General features: G+C 46.4%; 2 protein-coding genes across 13 annotated transcripts in view; one reads left to right on the forward strand and one right to left on the reverse strand.

Moving 5' to 3' along the window:
• The window catches only part of DOCK7 (dedicator of cytokinesis 7), a 102,263-nt gene extending 91,498 nt beyond the window's left edge, over positions 1 to 10,765 (forward strand). For 5 of the 10 annotated variants that reach the window (XM_063406920.1, XM_063406917.1, XM_063406919.1 and 2 more), the window contains 7 exons: positions 3,883 to 4,008; positions 4,851 to 4,940; positions 5,958 to 6,194; positions 6,826 to 6,969; positions 7,728 to 7,834; positions 8,744 to 8,911; positions 10,229 to 10,765. In XM_063406920.1, coding sequence (XP_063262990.1) covers positions 3,883 to 4,008; positions 4,851 to 4,940; positions 5,958 to 6,194; positions 6,826 to 6,969; positions 7,728 to 7,834; positions 8,744 to 8,911; positions 10,229 to 10,271 — 915 coding nt within the window. In that variant the 3' untranslated portion in view covers positions 10,272 to 10,765. The other 5 variants (XM_063406918.1, XM_063406927.1, XM_063406923.1 and 2 more) reach the window with 3 other exon arrangements.
• Positions 10,766 to 11,400: 635 nt separating this feature from the next.
• USP1 (ubiquitin specific peptidase 1) lies at positions 11,401 to 24,466 on the reverse strand. Of its 3 annotated transcripts, none has more exons than XM_063406928.1 (9): positions 24,320 to 24,466; positions 23,952 to 24,117; positions 22,732 to 22,855; positions 22,303 to 22,410; positions 21,663 to 21,823; positions 20,400 to 21,112; positions 19,162 to 19,332; positions 17,863 to 18,064; positions 11,401 to 14,513 (listed from the first exon to the last, which is right to left on the reverse strand). In XM_063406928.1, the coding sequence occupies exons 2-9, from the start codon at positions 24,110 to 24,112 to the stop codon at positions 13,814 to 13,816; spliced, it is 2,340 nt and encodes a 779-aa protein (XP_063262998.1). In that variant the 5' UTR covers positions 24,113 to 24,117; positions 24,320 to 24,466; the 3' UTR covers positions 11,401 to 13,813. The 3 variants fall into 3 exon arrangements, with proteins under 3 accessions (XP_063262998.1, XP_063262999.1, XP_063263001.1); XM_063406929.1 differs by having other exon boundaries at positions 23,952 to 24,145; positions 24,320 to 24,455; XM_063406931.1 differs by lacking the exon at positions 23,952 to 24,117 and having other exon boundaries at positions 24,320 to 24,432.
• Between the last annotated feature and the right edge of the window lie 374 nt (positions 24,467 to 24,840).

The raw sequence follows: 24,840 nt of genomic DNA on the forward strand, positions 1-24,840 counted from the left end.
GGGTTCAGCTCTCGTCTGTCATCGTGCTCCTTCATTGCCACACTTTTTCTGACCTTTGTGCTTTGTAGCTTTCAGGTTTGTTGCATGTTTTGCCCCTTTTTTCCCCCTTATTTTAAATATTTTAATGGATGCTCGCCCCTCCCCTCCCCCCCTTTTTTTTTTAATTTTAAAATTTATTTGCTGCCAATTTGCTGCTTGTTTGTTTTATGGAATTTCCCTAATTAAATACTTTCTGTTTTCTCCTCTATCGCCCTGGTTGCTGACCCTCCTCCCCACTCTTACTATTGTCTGTTGTGGTAAGTTCCTACTTGTGGAATTTTTTTCCCTTTTCTCTGCCCCTTTTCCCCCCCAACTCCCCTTTTTTGTTTTTTTTTTTAATTTGTTTTACACTGTGGAACCCCCAATTTCATTTTAGCAAAGAGCTATGCCAACAGCAGCACCCCCCTCATGGCACAAGGAAAGTGGTGTTGCCAACTACAATCACTGCAGTGCCCTGAGTGTGGCACCAGAGCATTCCTGAGCTCTCCTTAAACACACCAACTGATGGGCTGTGTGTCTTTATTCATTGAATAAATGTTGAATTCATTCCATTTGTTTGCTTTCCAGTTAGGAAAGTTAAGAAAAAAAATCTCTTCATGCTACGCCACGAGAATTTAAAACCATTTTTAAGCTGTGCAGGGGGAGGTTTGCCAGTGGATAACAGGGCTCCAGGAGCTGATTCTTTCCCAAAAAATCAATATTGGAAGACTTGTAGTAGTTGGCAACACTGCAAAGGACCTTGGGTTAAAATTGAGCAGGAAAATAACCGTGCTGAGTTTGGTAAAGATGGGTTGGATTCTGCATTTTGAAGGAGTTGCTTTTGTTCCTGCACCCTTCAGGCAGCTGCTGCTGTCTTGGTGAAGGAAGCAGAGGATTCCTCTTGCATCTGATTTATCTTTTTTCCCCCCCAAATCTTGTTGGCAAAGCTTTTTGTGTGCGTGCAAGAGATAACCCCAAAACTTTATTCCCAGCAATTTGGAAAGGTATTTACCATGCATAATAACAAATCATGAACCTTCATAAGTCATGGTGGCTGTTACCTGCTCTGCCAGTTGTGTGATGGCTATTCAGTGTTCACCTTCATTCTCTTCTCCTCCCCAAAAATCCTATTATTTTTTGATAAAATAATAGGAGATACGATGCTTTTAATAATTCCTCCCTCATATCTGCATTTTTAGCTCTTGCCAGAAACAAGACCACGGAGCATTAAGTTATTTGTTTTCCCTGCTGTGGCTGGGAAGTGGTTTGGTGTTGGCTGAGTTCCAGAGATCCCAGTACAGAGCCATCCCCTCTCCCTAACGCCAGGCATGGAGCTGATCCCAGGGAAGTGGCAGCTCCTGAAGATCCCTGGGAGTGGTCTGGAAGTGTTTCCCCCACAGGGATTTGCTCTCATTCTCTTCCTGCCAGGCACAGATTCCCAGCATGAGCCCCATCAGGGCTGGCAGTGCTGCTCACTGCTGGCTCTGGGATTCAGCATCTGCATTTAGCAGGGAGAGCCAGGGCAGCTGCTCTGTGTGGGCATGAGCTGGGAGCTGCCCTCACACAGGGACAGGGAATCTCACCAGGCTCCCCAGTGCCCCAAAACTCTTATTTTATGCATTTAGTAAATTCCAGCAGAACTCCTCAGTGATTTATGCTGATCAACAGACAGCATTCTCTTCCTCTCTTATTATTTTTACCCTTCCTGTAGAAAGGAGCTGCCTGGGCAGGTGTCCATGGCAAAAACTCACTTGTAGGTGAGTTCTGGAAATGCTTCACACCCTGGAAACCCGTGGCCAAGGAGAAGGGGAAAAGTTAGTGGATCAGAAATCAGTGTGTCCTCAACCACCCCGTGCTGGGGTTGGGGCAGGATCCCCCAAACTTCCCCCTGGAGGATGGGCAAGCCTTGTGCTGGCTCTGGGGAGCTGATCCATGGCAGACACAGTCGTGGAATGCTTTGGGTTGGAAAGGACCCTAAAGAGCATCAGGTTCCAACCCCACCTTGGGAAGGGCTTTGAGAGGAGCCCTGGAGTCAGAGCCTTCTGCCTCTGACAGGGAGACAGAAGCTGGAAATGCTGGCTGTTGAGGGATTTTAGTGTGGATAATGTCATCCAAAACTGTGGCTTTGAAAAGGCAGTGATGAGGAAAAAGGGGTTCAGTGGCTCCTGCATGGACCCAGAGGGATGGGCACTGGACAAGGACAGGGAGTCCAGGGAAATGGCAACCCCAGTAAAACAGCAGCAGCTCTGGAGCTGCAGTTCCCACCCTGGGAGTGCCCCTTGGATCCTGTGGGGTGCTGAAGGCCCTGGCAGTGGGGCTGGAGGAGAGGAGCCCCTCTCTGCAGGAGGAATCCCAGAGGGACAGGCTCTAGAGCAGGGTCCAGGGAGCCTGGGCACAGCCAGGTGTGGCTTTTTTGGGATGAGGGCTGCCACTCACCCCAGGTGCCCTCAGGAGAGCAGAGCTCAGCTCTGAAGTGGAAGTTTTTGGCTCTCAGGCCCCTCCAGGGGGATGCTCCAGAGTTTCTTCCAGCCAGGAGAAGGCAGTGGCTATTCCAGTGGTTTTTGCAGTCTGGAGTTTGCCTGAAGGGTTTTTTTTTATTTTAGTTTGGCTTATTTATCCTCTCTGCCTTCCATAGATCGTGTTCACCATCACCACAAGAGATCAGTTTTGCCATAGCCAAATACTAAAATAAAACCTGGCAGCCAGGACACCTGTAAGGGCTGTTTGAAGCCAAAATCTAACCCAGCTCAGGGACACTGAGTGTCCTAAACTGCATCACACTTTGTCACGAGAGTAAAGGTGAACATTTTGGAGTTTCTTGCTGAAAGGCATCCCTGGTTTGTGCATGCAGCGTGAGTTCTTTAACAAAAGCAAGGTGTGTTTAATTTTTAAAGCATTTTTCTTCTCTCTCTCTTCTCTCTCTCTCTTAATCAGATTTTCTCCGTTGCCTTTCCAGCAAAAATCTTTCTTGTTTCTCTACTTTTGTTGCGTTTCGGGGCCAAATTCACCACTGGAAGCAGGTACATGGCACAGGATTGCATCTGCTTTCACCAGGAGTGACTTTGGCCCTCTCTCCTAGGCAGTTCCTAGAGAGTGTAACACCTCCCAGCTGGAATGCTGGCTCAAAAGCACTCGTGTGTGTGTGAGTGAGTGAACTGGACATGGACTTGGGCCCAACCCTGCAATTCCTGGAGGGTGGATTTGGGGGAATCAATGCTGGGTGATTCCAGGGGTGTCTGACCCCTGCAGGCTCTCAAATAATGATCCCAACAAAGGCATTTGCCTTTGGCTGCCTCTCACAGACATCTGATGCTTCTTTAACTGAAAGAGAACAGATTTAGATGGGATATTGGGAAGGGATTCTTCCCTGTGAGGATGGTGGGTCTCAAGTTCCCAAGGAAGCTGTGGCTGTCCCTGGATCCCTGGCAGTGTCCCAGGCCGGGCTGGACAGGGCTTGGGGCACCCTGGGACAGTGGAAGGTGTCCCTGCCATGGCAGGGGTGGCTCTGGGTGGGCTTTAATGTCCCTCCCAACCCAAACCATTCCAGGATTCCGTGATGGCACCTCCAGGCTCCTCCTGGGTTGGGAGGAGTCATTGCAGGGTTGGGCTGATGGTCGTAACTGATCCATAGAATTCCACGTTAGTTTATAATTCCATTGTGGTGTTTGCTGCTAAATGCATCCATGCTGAGTTCCAGGTGTGGTGTTTTTTTTCTTTCCCTTCTTTCTTTCTAATTTTTTTCCCTTGTTTTTAAATTTCTTTTCATTTTGCATAAATTCAGGAGCCTGCCTGCAGCCGTGCTCGGGGGTGTGCATGTCTCCACCCCGAAATAACCTCTTGTTTCTCCATCCCCAGGATGGAAAGAGGATGTTTGGCACCTACTTCCGAGTTGGTTTTTATGGAACTAAATTTGGAGACCTGGATGAGCAAGAGTTTGTTTACAAGGAACCTGCAATAACCAAGTTGGCTGAAATCTCCCATCGGCTGGAGGTGAGAGGGTTTAACTGGAGGTTTCACTGCTTCCCATCAGTTGTTTCACAGGAACAGCCCCTTAGAAAAGCAGTTTGGGTGTCTGAGAGCTGGGCTGGTGTCCCCTGTACCCCTGCTGGTGCCACCTCTGAGGGAGGAGAGGCATTCCCTGATCGAGGAGAGGCTCTCCCTGACATTTGTGGTGTTCCCATTATCTTTGTCCTCCAGGGTCTTTCCAAGGCATAGACTGAGTCTCTGTTAGTCTCTTCTTTATCTTCTGGTTTCTCCAAAATGTCTTTGTGGTCCATAATTGTGCATTCCAGATGTCCAACCTCAGCAGTCCATCTCTCTCTCTCCCAGGCTCTGTTCACTGAAGCACAGCAGAGTTGCTTTATCAAAACTTAGAGCTTCATTCATTTTGTGCTCCCACAAAAGCAGGTTATGACAACGTGGCTAAATGCTGGCTAAGAGTCACTTAAGAATAACACAGTATTTATAATTTATATATATAGGTTATGATTAAAACAGTTAATTTAAATGTTAATTTAAATCACTAACTACAATTTAAACATTCTATCATTTCCAACACCAGTGGAAATGATACTGACCCATTTTAGTTGCACACAGCCACAAACCCAAACGCCTCGTTCAGAACCAGGCACTGTTGGAAGGCTCTCCTGCTTTCCAGGACTTTTTTTTTTTCCCATTGTCCCTGGAATGTGACTGCTGGAATTCTCCTGGCTTCAGCAGGTCCCATTCTGTCAGAGGCAGTGGAGCTTCACCTCCCCTGAGGTGCCTTTCCCCCAGCCCCCATCAGGGCTGCATTTGATGTTTGCTTTCAGTTCCTCTCTCCTTTGTTGTAGGGCTTTTATGGAGAACGCTTTGGGGAAGATGTGCTGGAGGTGATCAAGGACTCAAACCCTGTGGACAAGTGTAAACTGGATCCCAACAAGGTAAGGGCACAAGTGCTGCAGGTGTAGAACAGGTCCTGAAATGGGTGAAAATGCAATGGGACAAATCCTCCCCTGAATTTCACCATGTGGGTGACACAATCCATGTGCTGAACATCTTGTGGCTGCTTCGGAGGAGAGTTTGGGAAAACAATTCCAGCAAGGGATGTAGAATTGGCCATTCCCTTCCCTGCCCTGGTGGTGGTGAAAGGGCAGAGGCTGTGCTGGCCCTGCCCTGCTGGGTGCAAGGAAGGAGAGGCTGTGCCATTCCCTGGCCTTTGTGCAGCTGCAGCATTTTGTCACCTTTGTGCCACGTCTTTAAGTGTAGCAGTGCATTGGTTTAGCATGAATAGTAAAAACTAATTAGTGACTGACTTTAAAACTGACAGCTGGATTAACAAATTAAATATAGAAACACACTTCTGGGTCATAGAGGCTTAAAAATCAGGAGAATCCTGGGAAAATTCCTTTTCTTTCTGGCTTGCCAGCAGGTAATACATTCAAACCACTGCACTAAATTTAGAATTCAGTGGATGTGAAACCACTACAAGCAGAAAGAGCAGGAGCAGGCCTGGGAAACAGGACTGTGGCTCAGGGCAGGGCATGACCTGCAAGGAAGGTTTAGGTTGGATACTGGGGAGAAATTCATTGTGAGGTTGTGAGGCCCTGGCACAGAGAAGCTGTGGCTGCCCCTGGATCCCTGAATGTCCAAGGCCAGGTTGGAGCACCCTGATTTAGGGAAAGGTGTCCAAGCCTGTGCTAGGGGTGGGCTGGATGGGCCTTAAGGTCCCTCCCACACCAACCATTCCATGATTCCATGCTGTGAAAGGCAGGAGAAGGGAAGGACAGGGAGCTGTGCTCTACTCAGCCCACAGAGCAGTGGCAGTGCCTCGGTCCTCCCAGTATGAGCAGGATTTTTGAAGATAAACCCAGGCCTGGCTTGCGTGGTGGTGGCACTGGGAGGACACAGCTCCAAGCTGGGACAGTGCAGCTGTGGATCACATTCCCTGCTGCCCCCAGGCCTACATCCAGATCACCTACGTGGAGCCCTACTTCGACACGTACGAGATGAAGGACAGGATCACCTACTTCGACAAGAACTACAACCTGCGGCGCTTCATGTACTGCACGCCCTTCACGCTGGACGGGCGCGCCCACGGCGACCTGCACGAGCAGTTCAAGCGCAAGACCATCCTCACCACCTCCCACGCCTTCCCCTACATCAAAACCAGGATCAACGTCATCCACAAGGAGGAGGTGAGGCCGAGCTGGGGGGAAATGGTGCCTTTGCTGCAGGAGGCTCCTTCAGCTGCAGTTCCAGCTTGCTGGGGAGTTCCTAGGAGCTTCTCCCTGTTTCTGTTCAGCCCAAACTGAGCCCAGACTGATTTAGGGATGTCCCTGCCCCACCACCTGCAGGGCTTGGGGACCTTGGGGAGCTCTGCCAGGCTCTGCTGTGAACTGGTGTTGGAGCAGCCTGGTCTAGGGAAGGTGTCCTGCCTGTGATGGGGGTGGAATGGGATGAGCTTTAAGGTCCCTTCCCACCCAGGCATTCCATGACTCTGTGACAATGGAGATTTGTTAATTTTCCAAGGGTGGGAAGGAGCAGATGTGGTCACCAGGACACTGTGAGCAGTGCTGCAACCCTGCAGTGACCCTCAGTGCCACTCAAAACATCTCAGACAGCTCTGGAGTGCCCAGAAACACATCTGAAAATCCAACCTTCTCTCGATGTCACTGAACCAGGGTGATTTCTGAAGTCCTGTCAGTCCTGCTGGTGTCCTCCACTCCTTAGTGGTGCCACCCCACTGTGACCTGGGTGTTTCTGAGGGTCTGTGCCTGGTTGCCAAGCTCATCCATAACAAAATTCCTCTTCTGGTTTCTTGCTTAGATCATTTTGACCCCCATTGAAGTTGCCATCGAGGACATGCAGAAGAAAACACAGGAACTGGCTTTTGCCACCCACCAAGACCCTGCAGACCCCAAGATGCTGCAGATGGTGCTGCAGGGATCAGTAGGTACCACAGTGAACCAGGTGAGGATCGCTGTCCCAGCTGGGCTCTCTGGGCCTTGTTTCTCAATTCCCTTGGAGTTTTTTCCCTGTTCAGTCTGTGGGATGTGTTTATGGTCATTGGTAGGTCTAGGGCAGCTATTCCCAGGGATTTTGCTATTTGAGAGTCTTGAAAATGTGGAAAGAGGCTGGGAAGAAACATCCCTCCTCAGTTACTGCTCCTTCCTGGCACTTGCAGTTGTTTCTGCCTGCTCCTCTTCCCTGACAGTTTCCCTTTGTTAGCCAGGCTCTGCAGGATTGTGTCCTGCTGTGGGTTTTCAACCAAATGGAAAGCAGTGGAGAAAAACTGAGGAAAAACTGAAGGAGCCTCAGTAAAGCACAGTGCACAAGCTGGAAAAAAAATCAGCTGGAGTTCTGAGTGCTGGGTTGAGTTTGTGGTGCTGGCAAACACTCCCTGGCTTCCATCTGTGTTGTTTAAACTTTGCCTTCGTTGTGAGTTGAGCAAACTTTGTCAGGAGTCCTTATAAAGGAAAACAAATGGAGAAGCTGTGCAGTTTCTCACACTGTTTTCCAAAAGCAGAGTTTTAAATAAAACAAAGCAAGGCCTAAAAGAGACTCAGTTGTCACTGAGGTGGGTGATTTACACCAGATTTCCCAGCTGCAGCCCTTCAGGATGCCTTGTGTAAGGAAATGTTGTGTTTTGTGGATGTTTCCTATTTCTCCAGTGATTGGATGTGACAGACAATTCTCAGAAACTCACTGTGCCCCTTCTTCTCCTAAAGGGACCATTAGAAGTTGCACAGGTTTTCTTGTCTGAAATCCCCAACGATCCAAAGCTCTTCAGGCACCACAACAAACTCCGGCTCTGTTTCAAGGACTTCACAAAAAGGTATGGAAGGGGTCCCCAGGGCTCCTGCCAGCTGCAGTGGCTGCTGCCACCCCAGGCAGGGACACGTGGGTGACCCAGGGCTGTCCTGGTGTCCCTGCACCTGCCCAGCTTCCATGTGCAGCTCATTCCTCACCTGCCCAGCCTCCCCTGTTGGTGCTGCTGCTCTGTGGCCTTGCTGTTTATCAGGAAGGATTGATCCCAGCTCAGAAGTGTCCCAGAAATGACAGCAGGCCAGAACTCCCAGCCTGGCAGGGTCAGGAGGAGCTGCTGGACTGGCCAGGAGATGAAATTTCCTTCTGAAGTGGATTTCTCCAAGCAGAGTGGAGGGATGCTGGCACAATTCCCTGGAGAAATGTGCTGGCTGCTCTACTTGAGTCATGCAAACTGCAGCCTCAGTCCAGCATCTTTTACATCACCAAGAAATTAAAAAAAACCACCAAAATAATTGAAATTAAAATGCTGTGAGCAAACAGATCCAGTGGAAGCATAGTTTTCCCTTGTGAAATAAATGGCATTGCTGATACAGTTATTTTCCTACCCTTTATTTAAATTACGTCTTTGCAAGCAGAGGAGTTCCTGATGAACATCTCAGGCTGCTATTTATTAATCTCTCCTGATTCTATCCATCTTTAAATCTTTTGGGACTGAAAGTGTCTCTGTGGAAATGAGCTTTTCATTTCTCTTAGAAATTTATTCTCTTAGAGAGGATAAACGTAACTGGAGAGTAAATGACAATAAAAAAGGAGTTGTCATTCTGGAAATTGGAGATGTGACACCCACAGACAAGATGAAGGATATTCCCTGTGATCCCAGAGGGACAGAACGGATTCTTCTGTGCTGTTTGATGAACAGACCTGTGGCCAAGGGGGTGTTTGTGCGTGGCCAGCTCTCACAGGGTTTGTTTTGCAGGTGTGAGGATGCCCTGAGGAAGAACAAGAGCCTGATCGGGCCGGACCAGAAGGAATATCAGCGTGAGCTGGAGCGCAACTACCACCGCCTGAAGGAGGCCCTGCAGCCCCTGATCAACAGGAAGATCCCGCAGCTCTACAAGGCAGTGCTGCCTCAAACGTGCCACAGGTGCATATTTGGGCTTCCTCTCGGGGCACAGGGTGTGACACTGAGGGGCTGAACCTCCCGGGATCCTGCGCCACCCGTTGGTTTTCCATCCTGGCTCTCTGGGCCGAGCCCATCCCTCTTCCCTTCTGTCCCTCCTGAGAGCACATTCCCTTCCCAGCAGCTGTGGTAGGTGGTGTTTGCAAGGTTCCTTTTGTTCCTCAGCTAGGACAATTGGTTTTTTAATCTGTTTCCATCCTGCATCCCATTCTTTTTAGATGCAAAACCACCCTCAGTGTGGCAGGACTTTATTCCCAATGAAATTTGGTGCTCCAAGGGGGAAAAATTGTTTGGTGTCTTTTATGCTGGAAGAGCAGGAAGCTGGAGATTGGGTTTTGTGTGATACAAGACATAAAAATCCCCGTGGGAGTCACAGGGTCACAGAAGGGTTTGGGTTGGAAAGATTTTAATCATGCAGCCCCACTCCCTGCTGTGGGCACCTTCCACCAGAGCAGGGTGCTCCAGCCTGGTCTGGAAACATTCCAGGGATGGGGTGACCAAAACCTCCATGTGCAGGTCTTGGATGAGCAGGAGGATTTTGGGTGCAGCCCCTTTCCAGCCAGGCTGTGGCTCCCAGAACAGGGACAGGGGTGGTTCCCAGCAGGAACCCTCAGGGAACCTGTGGCTCCTGTGGATCCCCTGGCAGCAGGGCAGGGCTGGATTTTCTGGAGCTGAGGGGGTTTCTGAGGTGCCTGGGAGTGCTGCAGGGAGGTCCCTTCCCTCCCTGCCCAGATTTGGGATGCTGGGAGCTCTCCCCACCTCTCTGTCCTGGCTGTTCCCTGGCAAATTTTCCTGGCTGGCATGGTGGGAGTACCAGAGCTTCCCTCCCCACCCAGCCAAGAACCCTAAAAATGCTTTTGGTGGTGTAATTATTACTGATCTTCCTGTGCAGGGAGCACGACATAAAATATCCTGAAAGTCATAGAATATCCTGAGTTAGATCCCACAAGGATCACCGAGTCCAGCTCCAAGTATTCCTGGCAAATTCCACTTTAGCGATGTGTTTGAAAAATTTAAATAATATTTCAGTTGTGCAGGTGGTTTGTGCTGCTTTTGTGTGTACACAGGAATTAAACTTTCTGTCAGTGTTCTGGATGATCCCAAATACAAACCCAAACCCAATTCCTTGGAAAAGCAACGAGTTTTAATGACAGTGGACTTAATTTTTGTTGTAACCAGCTCTGGGAAATACTGGAAATCAATTCAGAGTCATTCATCTGGTGAGGCTTCTTATTTCACCATGGAAAATGTGAGCTCATCATTGTATTTTCTCTCCCTCAGAGACTCCTTCAGCAGGATGAGCCTTCGCAAAATGGAAATCTAAACAAGTTAAAAACCAAAATTAAAAAAAAAAGCACTTAAAAAATTAAGGTTTTGAAAAGAAAAAGAGCCTTGCTATCAGCGCTGGGAATCAAAGAAGTTTTATTGTGAAATAAAACTTGGACTTCATCCTGGACATCCCACACACCTCTTCCTCCATCAAAGTGTTCAGTGGCCAAAAAAATCATTCTGACTTGTCAAATGTAGACTTCTCCATGTTTGAAAAGAAAAAAACCCATGATGGCAGTGATATCCAGAGTGTTGGTGATGAGCTGTAAACTTACCTGTTTTTTAAGGCATTTTTATGACTCAAAGGTACACTAAACGCATTTACCTTTATTTATAGCATTACCTAATGTTAAATTTATTTTACTTTTAGTTCCTATATTTAATTTATATTAGGACCATACGCAAATGCATTTTGAAAGTTTTTAATGTAGTGATGATGCCGATGGTTATTTTGATGGTACTATTAAATATGTGAATGTTTACACTTTATTTCCCTGTGCATTGGACTTCAGGGCTCAGCATCCTTGGGGAAAAGGTTCAGAGCAAGGTAAGTCATGGTAACATTAATTAACCGAGTGCTGATTGTTTATTATCCCTGTTCTTTTGCTGCAAACAAAAAATAATTGCACCTGTAGCCAGCAGCAGATGGAGGCACAGCTTGGTACCTCTTCACCTCCTTCAGGTGAAGTTTCAGCTTCACCTCTGTGTGTTCATTTTTTAATTTAAAGCCTAATTTCACAGGGCAAAAGAACCTCAAACGGTCTCACAGTTTAAAAATGTACAAAGCATTCCTTGCATTGCTGCTCATGTGAGGAAAGATGTTTTTTACAGCAGGTATTTTGGGGTCTAACACAGCACTTGGAGGGAACATCAGATTTGGAGCTGAGTCCACAACTCCTAAATCTTGTCCTTAATATTTTTCCTCTCTGTTGTGAACAAAGTCCCCTGGAAGAGGTGGTGTGTGATTAAACACATTGACTCTCTTCCTATAAATACCTAAATATGCATAAAACCCCAGATATACACACAAAACCCTAATTTGATAAACATGCTAGGAAAAATGGGTTTATACATGAAGTGCCCCCTTTCTGCAGCAGCACTGAAGGTTTAGGGTGGGGAGGGTCTTTTAATTCCTGATACTAATTTGAGGTTATTGGAGACCTCTCCCATGCTCTGTTATTCCCCACAGCTCCACAGTGCTGGTGTTCTGTGTGCCAGGCTCTGAAAGGTTCCCTGGAACAGAATAATCCCGAATTAGCTCTGTGTCACAGGGTAGAACACCTGCAGAAAGGAAACTCCACCTTTTTCTGGATGTTCCAAGGCCTCTTGCAGAGCCCAGGGGTGCTGACAAGGCTTTGGAGGTGCTGCAGGAGTCAGGGAATCTCATACTGGAAAATATTAAGGAAGGAGGGAACGGCTTTGGAAGAGACTCACAGGAAGAGGCATTAAAAATATTTACACAGTGCAAACAAATCTCAGTAGCCATGAAAGGATGAAACTTTAATTTACAACGCTCCTGCTCCAGGACAGGAGTTACAAGCAACAAGTTCAGGGGAGTTGCAAGTGGTGCTTGAGTGAGTATCCCAAAAATCCACCCCCAATCCCTCTGCCTGTGCCAGAGGAGGGGTTTGCACTCTTCAAGCTGAGGCTGTTTTCCCTTCAGCTGCCACAAAGATTCTCCTCCCAAGCTGTCCTGGGATGATGGAAGGCAGCTTGGTCTTCCTTCCATCCTATTTTGGTGTAAATAATGGTGATTTTGTTTCCATGGAACATTCCTGATGCTGCAGTTGAATGAAAAAGATAAAAGTCTTGCGCCAGGTGTGGAAAAATAAACTTTCATTTGCAGGCTGAAATTCAGCAAAGCCCCAAAAATTGAATTCTGTAATGGGATTGGGCTGCCCTTGCAAGGTAAGATTACTGATATTTTTGTAATGCAGCTTTTTCTCGGTTTAGATTCTGAAATTATTTATTATTATGGTGCAATGCTTTGGAAAAGGGAAAGTTTATTTTGTCATTGCAGATTTTTTACGCTGCGAAATCAAGGCCTGTACAACAGAGGTCAAACCTAACATGGAAAAAACACTAGAAAAGATTTTTCCTGACTTAGCTCTGTGTTTATACAACATTATAATAAAAGATAGTAAAAGGTATTGCAGAATTAACTAGGCAGAGGTTTTGAGGGGTTTTCCTGTAAATAAATTAATTTGTAGGTGAAATATAACCAAGGCAGAGCCAGAGCCTGCAGTAACACTTGGTGTCATTCCATCCATCCTGGGACAGACTGAACAATCCCCTTTTCTGAGTCTTAAGATTTTAACTGTCAGTTTATAGGAGTCACCTTCAATTCTCTGACAGACAATTTGGGATTTTCATCTCTAGTATTTAGTACAAATGTTTTTGGGTTTGCCATATTTCCCCTTAACCTCACAACTGGAGTCAGAAAATACCTTCTGATGTCCAAGAACCAGCTAAAAACCACAGAATGTATTCTAAAAGCACTTTAAATCCTCTGTTTCTTTAAGATCATTTCTTAACCTTTTTGGAGCTGTTCCCAAAGCCCTTTCCCTTTCTGCCTTCCCCTCTCCAAACACACCAGGCTGATCTGCTTGTCTCAGATGCGGATCAGAACTTTTTTATTTCGTATGTACATTCTCAACAAAGCATCAAAGCCAAATGTTCTCCTTTTCCCCCACATTTCAGGGAGCTCCAGGTACAAATTAACTTGGGTTAGAAGGTCACCACTAAGTTCCCAAACCCCCTAAACAGAGATGCAGATCCAAGGGCTTCACTCTTCAAAGTACAAAATTATTTTAATTACACTACACTCTGCCCCTGGTCTGCAGTATTAATCACACCTATTTATTTACACTTTGCTCATTAACAACTCTGCACCAAGGTGCTAATTAGACCAGTCAAACACTTGCATGAATTCAGTTCCCTCCAGTGCTCTGGGTTAAGGTTCCCAGACCATTTTTCTCGTGCTTCAAATTGCAAGGAGCAGGAAGGAACTGGAGCAGGAGAATAAACCACATCCGTTACCCAAAGACTAAATATGAAGTGTTACTTCCCAAGTTACAAAAATACACAACTTCTGATGAAATTTGCTAGTTAATATACATTTACTCCGGGGTATGAATACAAATAACTTTTATTAAAAAAAAAAAACAAAAAAAAAAAAAGAGGAAAAGAAAGAAAGAAAAAAAAGCTAATAATACATGAGGCATGTCTGAAACCTAGAGCTGCATTAAAACCACTACTGGGTGCTGTAGGCATCGTTTAGAATCTATACAAACTGGTATTTCTAAAAGGTCAGAGCACTATTCTCCAGCAGAAAAGTTACGGTGTGAGTCAAGTCCTATGTCGTGGTTTTGTTAATTCAAGTCGAGCCACTTGACACCAAAGGAAAAAAAAAAAGACCAGAAAAATGAAGAATCAGTAGCTTCAAAAAACAAACAGCCGTTCCTGCCAGGTGGTTTGGATGCGAATGGGAGCGAGAGGTGTTTGCAAATCCCGAATATTTACAGTCCAAGTACAGCATCACTCTACAATCTTCTTATAAAACAGTAGGTAAGGAGTCGATGTGGACGACGACGTCGGAGAAAGAGAATTCAGAAAGTCCTTTTCCTCTGTGACCTTCACCTCGGAGTCATCGAAGAGCAGCCACTTGCCCTCGTACTCCTTGAGGCTCTGCAGCACGTAGAGAGCTTTGTTCTCCAGTCCGTTGGCTCCCAGCGCCGGGGGCTCGCGGGGCTGGGTGCCGGGCTGGGCGCCGCGCGGCTCCGCAGCCACGCCGAGGAGCTTCTCGGGGTTGGGCTGCTTGCACAGCTCACAGTCAGCCTTGCTCTTCTGCCCCCCGAGCAGCCCCACGGCCTCCACGCTCTTCTTGCTGAGCACCTTCCCCGGCGGCGCGGCGCCGCTGGGCCTGAAGGAGACCTCGGCGTCGTCGTAGTCCTCGGCCACGGCGCGCGCCTCCGCCTCGGTCAGCGGCTCCGGCTTGGGCGCGGCGTAGCCCGGCTCGGGGGGGAAGTTGCCCCCGTCCAGCTCCAGGCTCTGCAGGTCCGTGACCTTCACCGAGGCCGTGTAGTGGCCGCTGCTGATGGTGATGCCGCTGTGCATGACCACGGCGAAGAGCCCGTAGGTGTCGTTGGTGGGCCGGGTGCTCCACTCCTCCAGGGACAGCCGCAGCGGCGTCAGCAGCGGCGTGTTGATCTTGGACAGGCCCCCGTAGCAGTCGAACCTGGCGAGGGACACACAGCTCACACCTCGAGCCACAGCACCTCCCAAAAAACACATCCAGAGCCCTTCTCCTCAAAGACAGAGATAATGGGAACTGCTCCCTGCTCCTCTGGCTCAGCACCAGCATCCCAAGCACCCCTGGTCAGGAAAGGCATTTTTATGATTGTAATCTTAAATCTTATAGCCCAGAAACTGTAAATTTTAACTATATCAGAGATCCCCTTTTTCTAAAGTATCAGCTAAAGATAATTTTTAAATAGTGATGATAAAAGTTCAGCTGATTGTTAACACTCCTGCTCCTATCTCTGCACAAACACCCCCTTCTCTCTCTCACCCTTCTGTTCAAAAACAAACCTAAAACCTCTCCAACAGCCAAGGCTGAATCAAGCAGGGTTGGGTTTGTTTTTTTCCTCCTCCTGCAAGAGTCATTTACTAAATAAAGCATTACTTCTTTTACTTTCAAGTAGCTTTAATATCACCTAGAGATTGTGACTAATTTTCCTCAGCTCCACTCAGTAGCTGTGCCAGTCGTGCTCACCTGGGATTCTTCACTAGCTGTCCTATGGTATTCTAATTTTGCAAACAATTCTGTTGCTAGTTTACACTGGAAAAGCCTCTAGCATTCCATAAATATTCTGTATTTTGTTCATGGCACACAAATTTACCATTTTAAGGATCTTCTACAGAGTTTGAAGAGAAAGTCAGTGTTGGGATTTCATTACTGTGCATCAGCCTCCTTGAATGATTCTGCTCTTGATGACTTGCACATTGCATCAGCCCAGATCAATTAACCCCTTTATTTAACAATAGGTTGTGATGTCCTAATAAATTCCAGGGATGACTCAGTCTTACTCAGCTGTGAGGGTGTTGTAGGGAAAAATACTGGGGAGCACAGACAAGCCCTGTAAAACTGAGGTTGCCAAGAGCTCACTGCTCTTATCCTAGGAAAAAACAACTCTTAAATCCAAGGAAACTGCAGCCATGGCATAACTGCAGTAACTGATGATTGTTTTCCTGGATTTAATTTTGATTCTGCTTCACTCCTGTTCAGAGCCATGAACCCTGAGACACAGAAATAAACACAGTGACACACACAGATCCTCAGTCACTCTGAGTCTGTGAAACCTCCGTCAGACCTCTCTGACCACAAACATTTCACCCACCAAAAGGAGCACAGAATCAGAAATAACACAGCTTCAATCTTCTGAAAATCCCTATTGTCAGCAGCCAGAAATAGAGAGATTCAGAGGAGAGTCGAGAAACAGAACTGTGGGCTGATACCCTGGATTACAAATCCAGTTCCACTCAAGCGCACTGGGACAATCATATGGACAGAAAACAGGAAAAAGCAGGCTCTACCTTTCTTCTCAATGACATCCAGCATCAGAAAGATTTGGAGAGGAGGAAATAAGAGAGGAAATCTTTTCCTATTAGCTTTTTGTTCTTCTTAATGATAAGAATCTGAAGACAGAGAAATTGCATGCCAAGTACTCTGCCTGCTCTGACTGATGCACTTCAAGCACAGCAGACCTGATTTCTGCAGCCACATCTTTTGAGACCATAAATTAGTGACATTTTACCCACTGCACTGAATTTCACAAGACAAAAAGCTGCTTTTCTCACAGATTGTTAAATTTATGTAGTGGAAATGCTTAATTACATGTTACCAGTTAACAAATTCCTTCTGTACAGCTTCACAGCCTGCTCACACGTGGCCTGGCATTTTTCCCCACACACACACTTGCCAAAGAGAATTACTCCTCCCCAGGCAAGGAGATTTTCATACTGGCTACTTTATTTTAAAACAAAACACTTTGCAAAGCAGCCATCTAGAAAAGATGAATAAAATCCCTATTAACTGCAAATATTTACAGTACCTTTCATTTCTCATTTATTTACAACTCAGTCTCCAGAGAACTCAGTAGAGCACAACTGAGCAGACCAGATTCCCAAATTTTTGTGGGAGCTAAAAGTTGTCTGAAGATTCTCATCTTAAAAAAATATAAGTTTAAAGCCAGTAGAAGAGTTTGTTACTACTTTTAGCAATGACAGGATCTTGCCCAAGATAAAACATCCAAAACATCCAAAAATCAAGAAACTCTTCAAGAGTTCAGCTTCATCACAGGTTTCTATGTCAGGTTTTCCACTCTGACTTCTTTAATCTCTGACTGGTAGCCCTTGGCAGAAAATTATGGAATAAATGAGAGGACACATGAGGAAAACCACAAGAAATTGGATTCACTCTGACCTGGAAATTGGTCTGAGTGTTTTGGAGCTGGCCAGGACAGAAGAGGGTTGATTAACTGCAGGTCCTTCCTCATGGAAACAAGAAAATAGGAAATATAGGAGGAAATGGAAGATAATTTTCATGTTTGCTACTCAATTGTGATGATTTTTAAGTGTGCAGCTGTCAGTACATACAAATCAATATTTAAGTAAATATTGTGGAGATCAATGAAAAGACAATTTTATAGGTTATGATCTTGGATTTGTATGGAAAGACTTTGCAGAGACAAAGGAAATTTCCTTTCTACTTTGCCAGAAACCTGGATATTCCTGTACAGTGCTGTGGGGATGGATTTTTCTTTGTTTCCATCCCAAAGAAAGTCCCTAAATTCTTAAGTACTGAACAAAAAGATAAAGAACACTCCCACAACTTCTTTCAAAACATAAAGATTGCTACAATTATAATACCCAACTGATTACGCAGTAATTGAATATCAGTGATGCTGATACTATTGTGATTTTAAAGTAATTGATTATTTTTTAGTATATTAGCTCTTTAAAATGTTTATCTGATGATTTTTTCCCCAGAATTTTAGTGTTCACATTCAGGTAAAGACCAACGTATTTTTAAAGGAATTGGTTAATTTTAGGGTAACAAGTGTTGGCTCTTTAAAGTGTTTTAACTCCTCATTATATTTTTTCCCCCCTCACATTCAGGCAGAGACAACCTCAGACCATAAAATGCAGATTTCTTCTCATTACTTGTTCTAGTAAAGCACTTAAAGCTGCCTCTGAGCTCAGAGTTTATTTACTTAAAACTTAAATACCCCCTTAAATAAGGGGCTATTTAAAGTAAATCAAGTTTTAAGAAATACCAGGTTGTTCTAAGAGCAGAGCTAATTTTTTTTTTTTTTGTTAAGGAGTCTCCTAAAAGTCAATTTTTCTGCAGGTGATTTCTGCCACTACCTGGAACGACACAAAGCCTTCAGGGCATTGGGGGCAGCATCCCAGCGATTTAATTCCAATCTGGGAATCTTACAAATTCCAAAGCACTTCCAGCTCTTGGGCTAAGGATTTCCCTTGCTGCAGGACCCTGTTTGGTAGGACAGGCAGTGCATACTCACTCCAAGCCACTGGCAGCAAAGCACTTCAAGTGAATTGTGATCACTTCGGGCATTTTATCGAACAAGAGGCTGCGCTCGGCTTCCGTGTAGTGGTGGCAGTTCTCACAGAAATACTTGTCCTCTCCCACGATCCTCTCCACTGAGGCAAACTGGGAGATTGCCCATTTCAGAGTCTTCATTTCTGTTTTTGGCTCTGGAGAAACTAAAAAAGAGAATCGCTGCATTCAGGGATACGCCAGTATTTACATTTCCAACGCATCCCACCAGAAGAGGAACACAACAAAACACGTCGAGTTCAGACCACTCCAAACCTGCAACACTGCAAAGAACACTCAGTATGTGTGAAATAAGTGACGTGTTCCAATCTTTGGTGTTTCAGGAAGGGATGAAAACATCACTTAATGGATATCATCACTCAAAATCGGGATTTTTCCAAAGCTCGTTTGAGATCGCACAATTTTGTTGCCGTGGCTGGAAGTGGAGAGCTCGTATGAGATCAGAATTTCACTTATTAAGGCAAACCCCCAAAATAACCAGAAAGTTCCCTCTCACTTCTTGCATTTGCCTCCCCTGCCGCCCTCACAGCGCTGACAGGATCACCCGCTGCAGAGGGATCTTCACAGAGGAACACCACCCCACACAGTTCCCTTTGGATCCCTCAGCAAAATGGGGAGCAAAAGCAGGAAAAGCTGCTCCAAATTAAGTCCATGGCAACTAAAATTAATTCCCTTAAAATTCTCAATTTCAAGACGTGTTTTTGCCACGCTTTCTTTTGGAAATAGCTAAAAACCTGTATATAGATCAATAAAATTTGTGAAAGAGACCACATGGCTAACATTTACAAACGTAATATGAATGTTATTAAGGTAACAACAATCTAAAATACTACTTTTTTTTGAGTCATGAGGAAAAAAAAGCTGGATTCTTGCTTCTTTTAAGAAGAATGTAAATATTTCTTCTAAAAAGAAGAAAAAGCAAAATTTCTTATCCAGGAAGAAAAAAGAAGACTCAAATCAAAGGAAATAGCTATTCATAAGGAAGAAAACAGGTGCCCAAGTGTTGGATTGCAGGCAGCCCATGCCATGTGTTAAGATCTAGAACAATATGAATATTATCTGGATCTGTCAACATTATCAGCACCAAAGTCTAAAGTTAATCAGGACAGGAGATAACAGCCTCTAATTTTAGCCAGCACAAACAGGAGCCGTGTTCCTTCCTAACTGCAGCACTGTCCTTCCCCACGGCTGCCTGAGGCAGGAACACACCTCACACAACCCTTTTTTTGAGGGAATTACTCACTTTCAGAACTCTCTTCACTTTTAGCAAGTTCATCTTCTTGCACTGGCACGCTGATGTCCTGGAAATCTTCCCTCCTTTCCGTGAAGCACTCGCACTCCAAGCACCTCGTCCTCAGCACTAACTGGCCCTGGAAGAGTTTCTCCACCAGCTCGAAGACAGCCAGCTCTGTACCTGGGGAGAGCACATGGCACATCCCTCAGCAAGGTGCACTTCATCCCCGAGACCCTTCAGAACCTTGGAAAATCACTCTTACAGCCATGGTCTCTCAGGGATCTCTGACAGGAATTAAAAAGCAAAACAAATCTCGTGCAGTTTGCGTGGTCTCATCTGCTTGGACGTAAATAAGGACCCTCTGTCTCCTGGGCTCAAACTTTAATTTCTATTCTAAGATTGGATTCTTGTTTTATACTTGAAGTGTCAAATTCTGGAATATTTGGTTGTCATCAACGCTCTCATCCTTAGCATGGACTGTTGACCTCAAGCAGCAGCACTCTGGGTCTGCCTGGTTTTTATTTTTTCTCAGTCCTCTCCTCCTTCCTAATTTATTGGCCAAATCTGCAGAAGAAATGCAGAACTCTGCACTCCTTCAGTTTTTTATAAAAAATTGGTGGGTGGAAAGTTCCAAATTAGTAAGTACCAGATTCATACTGAGGCCCTTCCCTCAACATTTATCTTGTTTCATTGACATAAACAAAATCCAGAGCTGCCAGCCAATTAGCATTTCTAATTGGTATCTATTAGATCTAAACAGATTAGATCTTTAATACATCCTGAGCCCTTCCTGGTTCTTGGGAAGACTGGGAATACAGAAAGATTAAGGAACTGGAAGGGAAAAGGAGGATATTGTTTGTAAAACCATAGTTAGTGGGGTTTGGTTCTGTTTGCTCCTGCCAGAAATATCCCTTTACATCCTGAATCCACTTGTTCTTTCTGTGGATGACAAAAATTAGTGGTAAATACAAACCTGGTAATATTCTTTTTTATGCATATTGTACAATGATTACAGAATGTTAGACAAATGCTTTGAGATCTAAGCTAAACAGGTCAAGTTCTAAAAGAAAAAAAAATTACAAACACGTACAAAAATAAATTCTCTTTCCTAAAAATCATCTTTAAATTCCTGAAAAATCTAATTTTGTGGTTAGAGCTCTGCAGGCTGTGCAGTCTGAAGGCTGACTTCCCACGCATTGTACTTTCTTAATCCTACTAATTTTAAGCCCATCCACTTGTGCACCAACCTTCCTTTTTTGGTTCTTTTTCAGTTCCTTTTCCATGATGGCTTTCCACGGGAGACGCTGGTTCATGATATTCTTCTTTACTGTCACCATTTTCGCACTTGACAGCTGACTCTTCAAACTCACAGTCATATTCTTTCCCTGGGTCTTTGGAGCCCAAGTTTGTAGTTAACTTTCCTAGACTGTAAAATTTGGACAGAATACTGGGCTGTTTGCAGGAAGATTTTAACCAGTTTAACCTAAGGCGCGACTTTTTCTGCGTGGGCTTGGCGCTCTCGCCCTCCCCGGAGCACTTGGCGATGGCGTCCGTTTGGTTTTCCATCTTTTCTCCCGTGGCTTTCCTCTTGGACCTGGTTTGTCGTTGATTTTCTTCTGCTGCAATCTGCTCTTTTGACACTTTGGATTTTTTCTTGGCGTTGCCGCCCTCGGCGTCGCTTTTCCTTTTGCCGTTTCCCTTGAGCAGCTTCTCCTTGGCCGCGTCTCCGCCGTGGCCGCCCAGGGCGGGCTCCTCCTCCTCAGCAGGGCTGGCACAGCCGTTGCTCTCGGGGTTTTGGTTGGGTTTCTCCTCCAGCTGAGCTGCAGGCTCTTCCAGGGGCAATCTGTTCAGCTCCTCCTTCTTCAGCAGCTGGCAGGTTTCCTGGATGTTCCCCAGGATACACTGCAGGACCTCCTGGGCATCGTGCTGCAGGTACCCTTCGTACATGGGGTTCAGCTCTCTGTGCAGAGAAAGCAGCAAAAAATGAGGGTTTGGCATCCTTTGCTAGGTGGGGAATGTGATTTGAGACTGGAATCAGGGATTTAGGAGTCATGGAGGATCTTCTCCAGGCACAGAGAGCTGGGGGAAGGTTCAGCCTTAAGGATTTACACACACCCAGCAGTGGAGCTCAGCCTCAAGGGATTCTTCCACCCCTGGAAGTGCCCAAGGCCAGGCTGGACAGAGCTTGGAACAGCCTGGGATTGTGGAATGTGCCCAGGGCAGGGGGTGGAACTGGAAGAGCTTTAAGGTCCCTTCCAACCCAAACCACTCTGCAATTCAGTAACAATTCTGTACCTAAACAAATCTCTTCTGTATTTCAATCATACAAAACTCAAATTTATTTTCAAATTTCCAACACCACGGTGCCAACAAGAAGCACAAAAATCTTACTTCCTATAAGGCCACCCCAAACTTAAGGCCATTTACATTCCACCAGCCTCTAAAGCTGGGCAGTGCAACAGCCTGGAAATGTCAGGACAAAACTGTGGCAGCATTTCAGGGATTTGTACCTGAGGGTGTTGAGCAGCCTGCGGGGCTGAGTGGCCAATTCATCCGTGTATTTCTCTGGGTTTAGGAGAAAACTGGCTTGAAGCTGCTCCACTGAAAGGATCAAGGAGTGCAAACTGCAGATGAGTTCGTAACTTGCCAAGGGATCATCTTTACAGCTTCCCTGCAATAAGTGTAAAAGGAATAAAAACACTTGCAACACTTACATCGGTCACAAATTAACATTGTTCTCTCCTCCCCTCCCTGGGATTTCTGTATTTGGCTGAATTTTTTGTCTGCTATGGGAGGCAGGTGGGTTTCAGACAATATTTTGGGGTTTCTTTCAAGTAAGAAAGAAACATAAAAGCCCAATTAGTTTAAAATCCCAAACCATCCTTGCCCAAACTCCCATTTCCATCAGCTATCATAATTATCATAATTATCTTTGCACCAGAAGCATGGTCAGGTATCTTCCTCAAATTTCTTCTCTTAGACTTTAAAACTTGTGCTAAAGTTCAAAATAACTCAAATCCATCTTCACCTGAACTAAGAGTGTAGAAAACAATGCTGAAAAGCTACTTAAGAACAGAAATCAGTTAAATTTTCATTTAGGACAGCCTCGCTTGCAAGGTTACAAATAAAGAACATGGGGGGATTTGTTACCTTTTCTGCCTTTTGCTCTCCTTCATCCTTTGAAGATTCTCTCTTCTTTGAAATAATGTTATATAAATGTTTTACTCCAGTTTTAAAACCAGGACAAAAATATAATACCTGAAAGCAACAGTTGCAAACATGAGAATAACTGCAATAAAAAATTATTCCACAGATAAATGCACATTTATAACCCACACAGCTCTGCACGTCCCCGGGCACACAAAGATCCAGGATTTTCCACAGCGGGGAGGAACCCTGAGTATGGAAAGTGAAGAATTTCCCAATCAGGACAACCACAGGGCACACATTTCCTGCAGCAGCATCTTTATTTCCCCGCTGTAATGAGATGCCCTTGATAGTGCACCCAGAATAAACTGGTTTCACCCACTCGTGCTCAACCAAAATCTCCTTTTTGGAGCCCCCTGGACGTGGCCTCACCTGCAGGACGCTGTTCAGGTAGCAGGTGTTGCCCAGGTTGTTCAAGCCCACAAAAGGCAACATGTTGTCTTTTTTCTCACAGCTGACAAGGGAGGGGGGCTGTGCTGCAGGAACCACCTGGTCACTGCGAAACAGAGAATCGGGGTAAGAGACACTGGGGAAAAACCACTCCTCATCTCTCCCCACCTCAGAGAAATGCGGATTAAAATCCTGGCAAAGTGTGTCTGAATTCACTCTGACTCCTCAGCAACCCACCCAAAACCACCCAGAGGAAAACCTGCTCTAAGTTCCAACACCTCAAATACCAGGAGACTGATTTAATGGATCGAAAATTTCATATTTAAATACTTTTGTATTTCTTTGTTCGTTCATAAGGCAGAAAAACGTGCCTAGAATGTATTTTTACATTGTCCCCTGCTCCAGTCACTTAATTTCGGGATGCAAAGCAAAAGCATCAAACCAGAAAAAAATCGAAAAAAATAAACCAATAAACTTGTCACACTACACACTAATTATCACTGTTATTAATCACTGATAGAAGTGATTAATACACTGTAATGACACAACAGAATGAAACTTTGAAGTCTCCAACTATTTCTAACTGACCCCAATTTTCTTTTTCCCACTTAAATCCCCTGACCAGCAATGAAATGAGTCAATAGTTTTGCTCAGGGCCTGAAAAGCCCCAATGAATGACAGCCAACATCACAATTAAAGATCCTACGTATTTTCATTAAAGCTCACCTTGCAAAAAATTACATTTTAATGTAAATAAAAATATAAATAATTCAGTGCCACAATAAATATTAACTTGAAGCAAAGCAACTTTTTCAACTGATGCCAAAGTTTGTGCCAACTGAACACCCCCAGGGGGGCAAAGCTGTTTTCTTAAGAGTTATTAGAAGTTGGTTACAGCGATTAATTAGGTTTTTAAAACTAACTTCAGCAAATGATCCCAAAGTTTGTGCCAACTAAACATCCCCGGTGGTGCAAAGCTGCTTTCTTAAAATAGGAATTGGTTACAGCAATTAAGTTTGTTCAATCAGTTTGATGAAGCTGCCTCGACGGTTAATGTAAGGTAAGTGCACATTAATTGAATCGAAGCGCGCGTTAATTTAATTTAGCGCACGTTATTTATGCGAGAACACGAAAGCGAAAGGAGCGGGGCACACGAGACCGCCACAACATCGCCACAAGAACTTCTCCCGCGCGGCACTCACATCTCGGCGCCGCGGAACTCCGCGCCCTTCTGCTCATTTTCCTGCGCCTCGGTGAAATCCAGCGCTCGCTTCGCCTCCTTCTTCTGAAAGAGCTTCAGCGACAGCCTGTTCTTCTTGGAGGGGCTGGCCCTGGCGCTGTCGCCGGGCAGGACGCCGGGCATGGTTCCTGCGGGGCGCGGCCGGGGCGCTCACACCTGGCGCGCACACACACACACACGCGCACACCAGGCGCCATTTACTCCCCGAGGGGGCCGAGCGCGGACCCGCCGCCCCCCGCCCCGGGCTCGGGCCGCCCCCCCGCGCCCCCCGCATGTTCCCCGCGGCCGGCGGGGCCCGAGGCCGCGGTGCGGCCGCTCCCCCTCACTCACCGCTACATGCCGGCCCCGCTCCCGCTCGCCGTTGCCATGGAGACCGCGGGGACACCGTCAGCGAACTTGGCGCGTTTTTTTCCGCGCGCCGACGAGGACCCCCCCGCCCCGCGCGCGCCCCGCCTCGCGCCGCAACTCCCCCGCCCCGCCGGCGGCCGCCCCGCGAGAACGCCGGAAAACCGAGCGCGCAGCCGGGGGAGGCCGGCGGTCGAAAGCCATGCCGGGCGGCGGCGGGGCGTCTGCCGGGAGGCGGAGGACAGACCGGAGGCGGCTGGGAGCCGGCGCGACGCCGCCACCGGCCCCGCAAGGCCGCCGCCGGATCAGGCAGCGCGCCGGGCAGCCCGCTGTGGGTCCTGGCTGGGCGCGCGCGGGCGCTGGTAACGGCCCGGCCAAAGGGCTCGGGTTCGGGCTGTACCATCTGCGTGGGGAGAGCCCTGGACCCCCCCGCCGGCGGGAGGTGGGTTGGCCCCGCTGTGACCACGCCCCCTATGTGGCTCGGCCAATCAGATGCGGCGGCTCCG

The sequence above is a fragment of the Prinia subflava genome, chromosome 10 (genome assembly GCF_021018805.1).
Source record: "Prinia subflava isolate CZ2003 ecotype Zambia chromosome 10, Cam_Psub_1.2, whole genome shotgun sequence".
Lineage (NCBI taxonomy): Eukaryota > Metazoa > Chordata > Aves > Passeriformes > Cisticolidae > Prinia > Prinia subflava.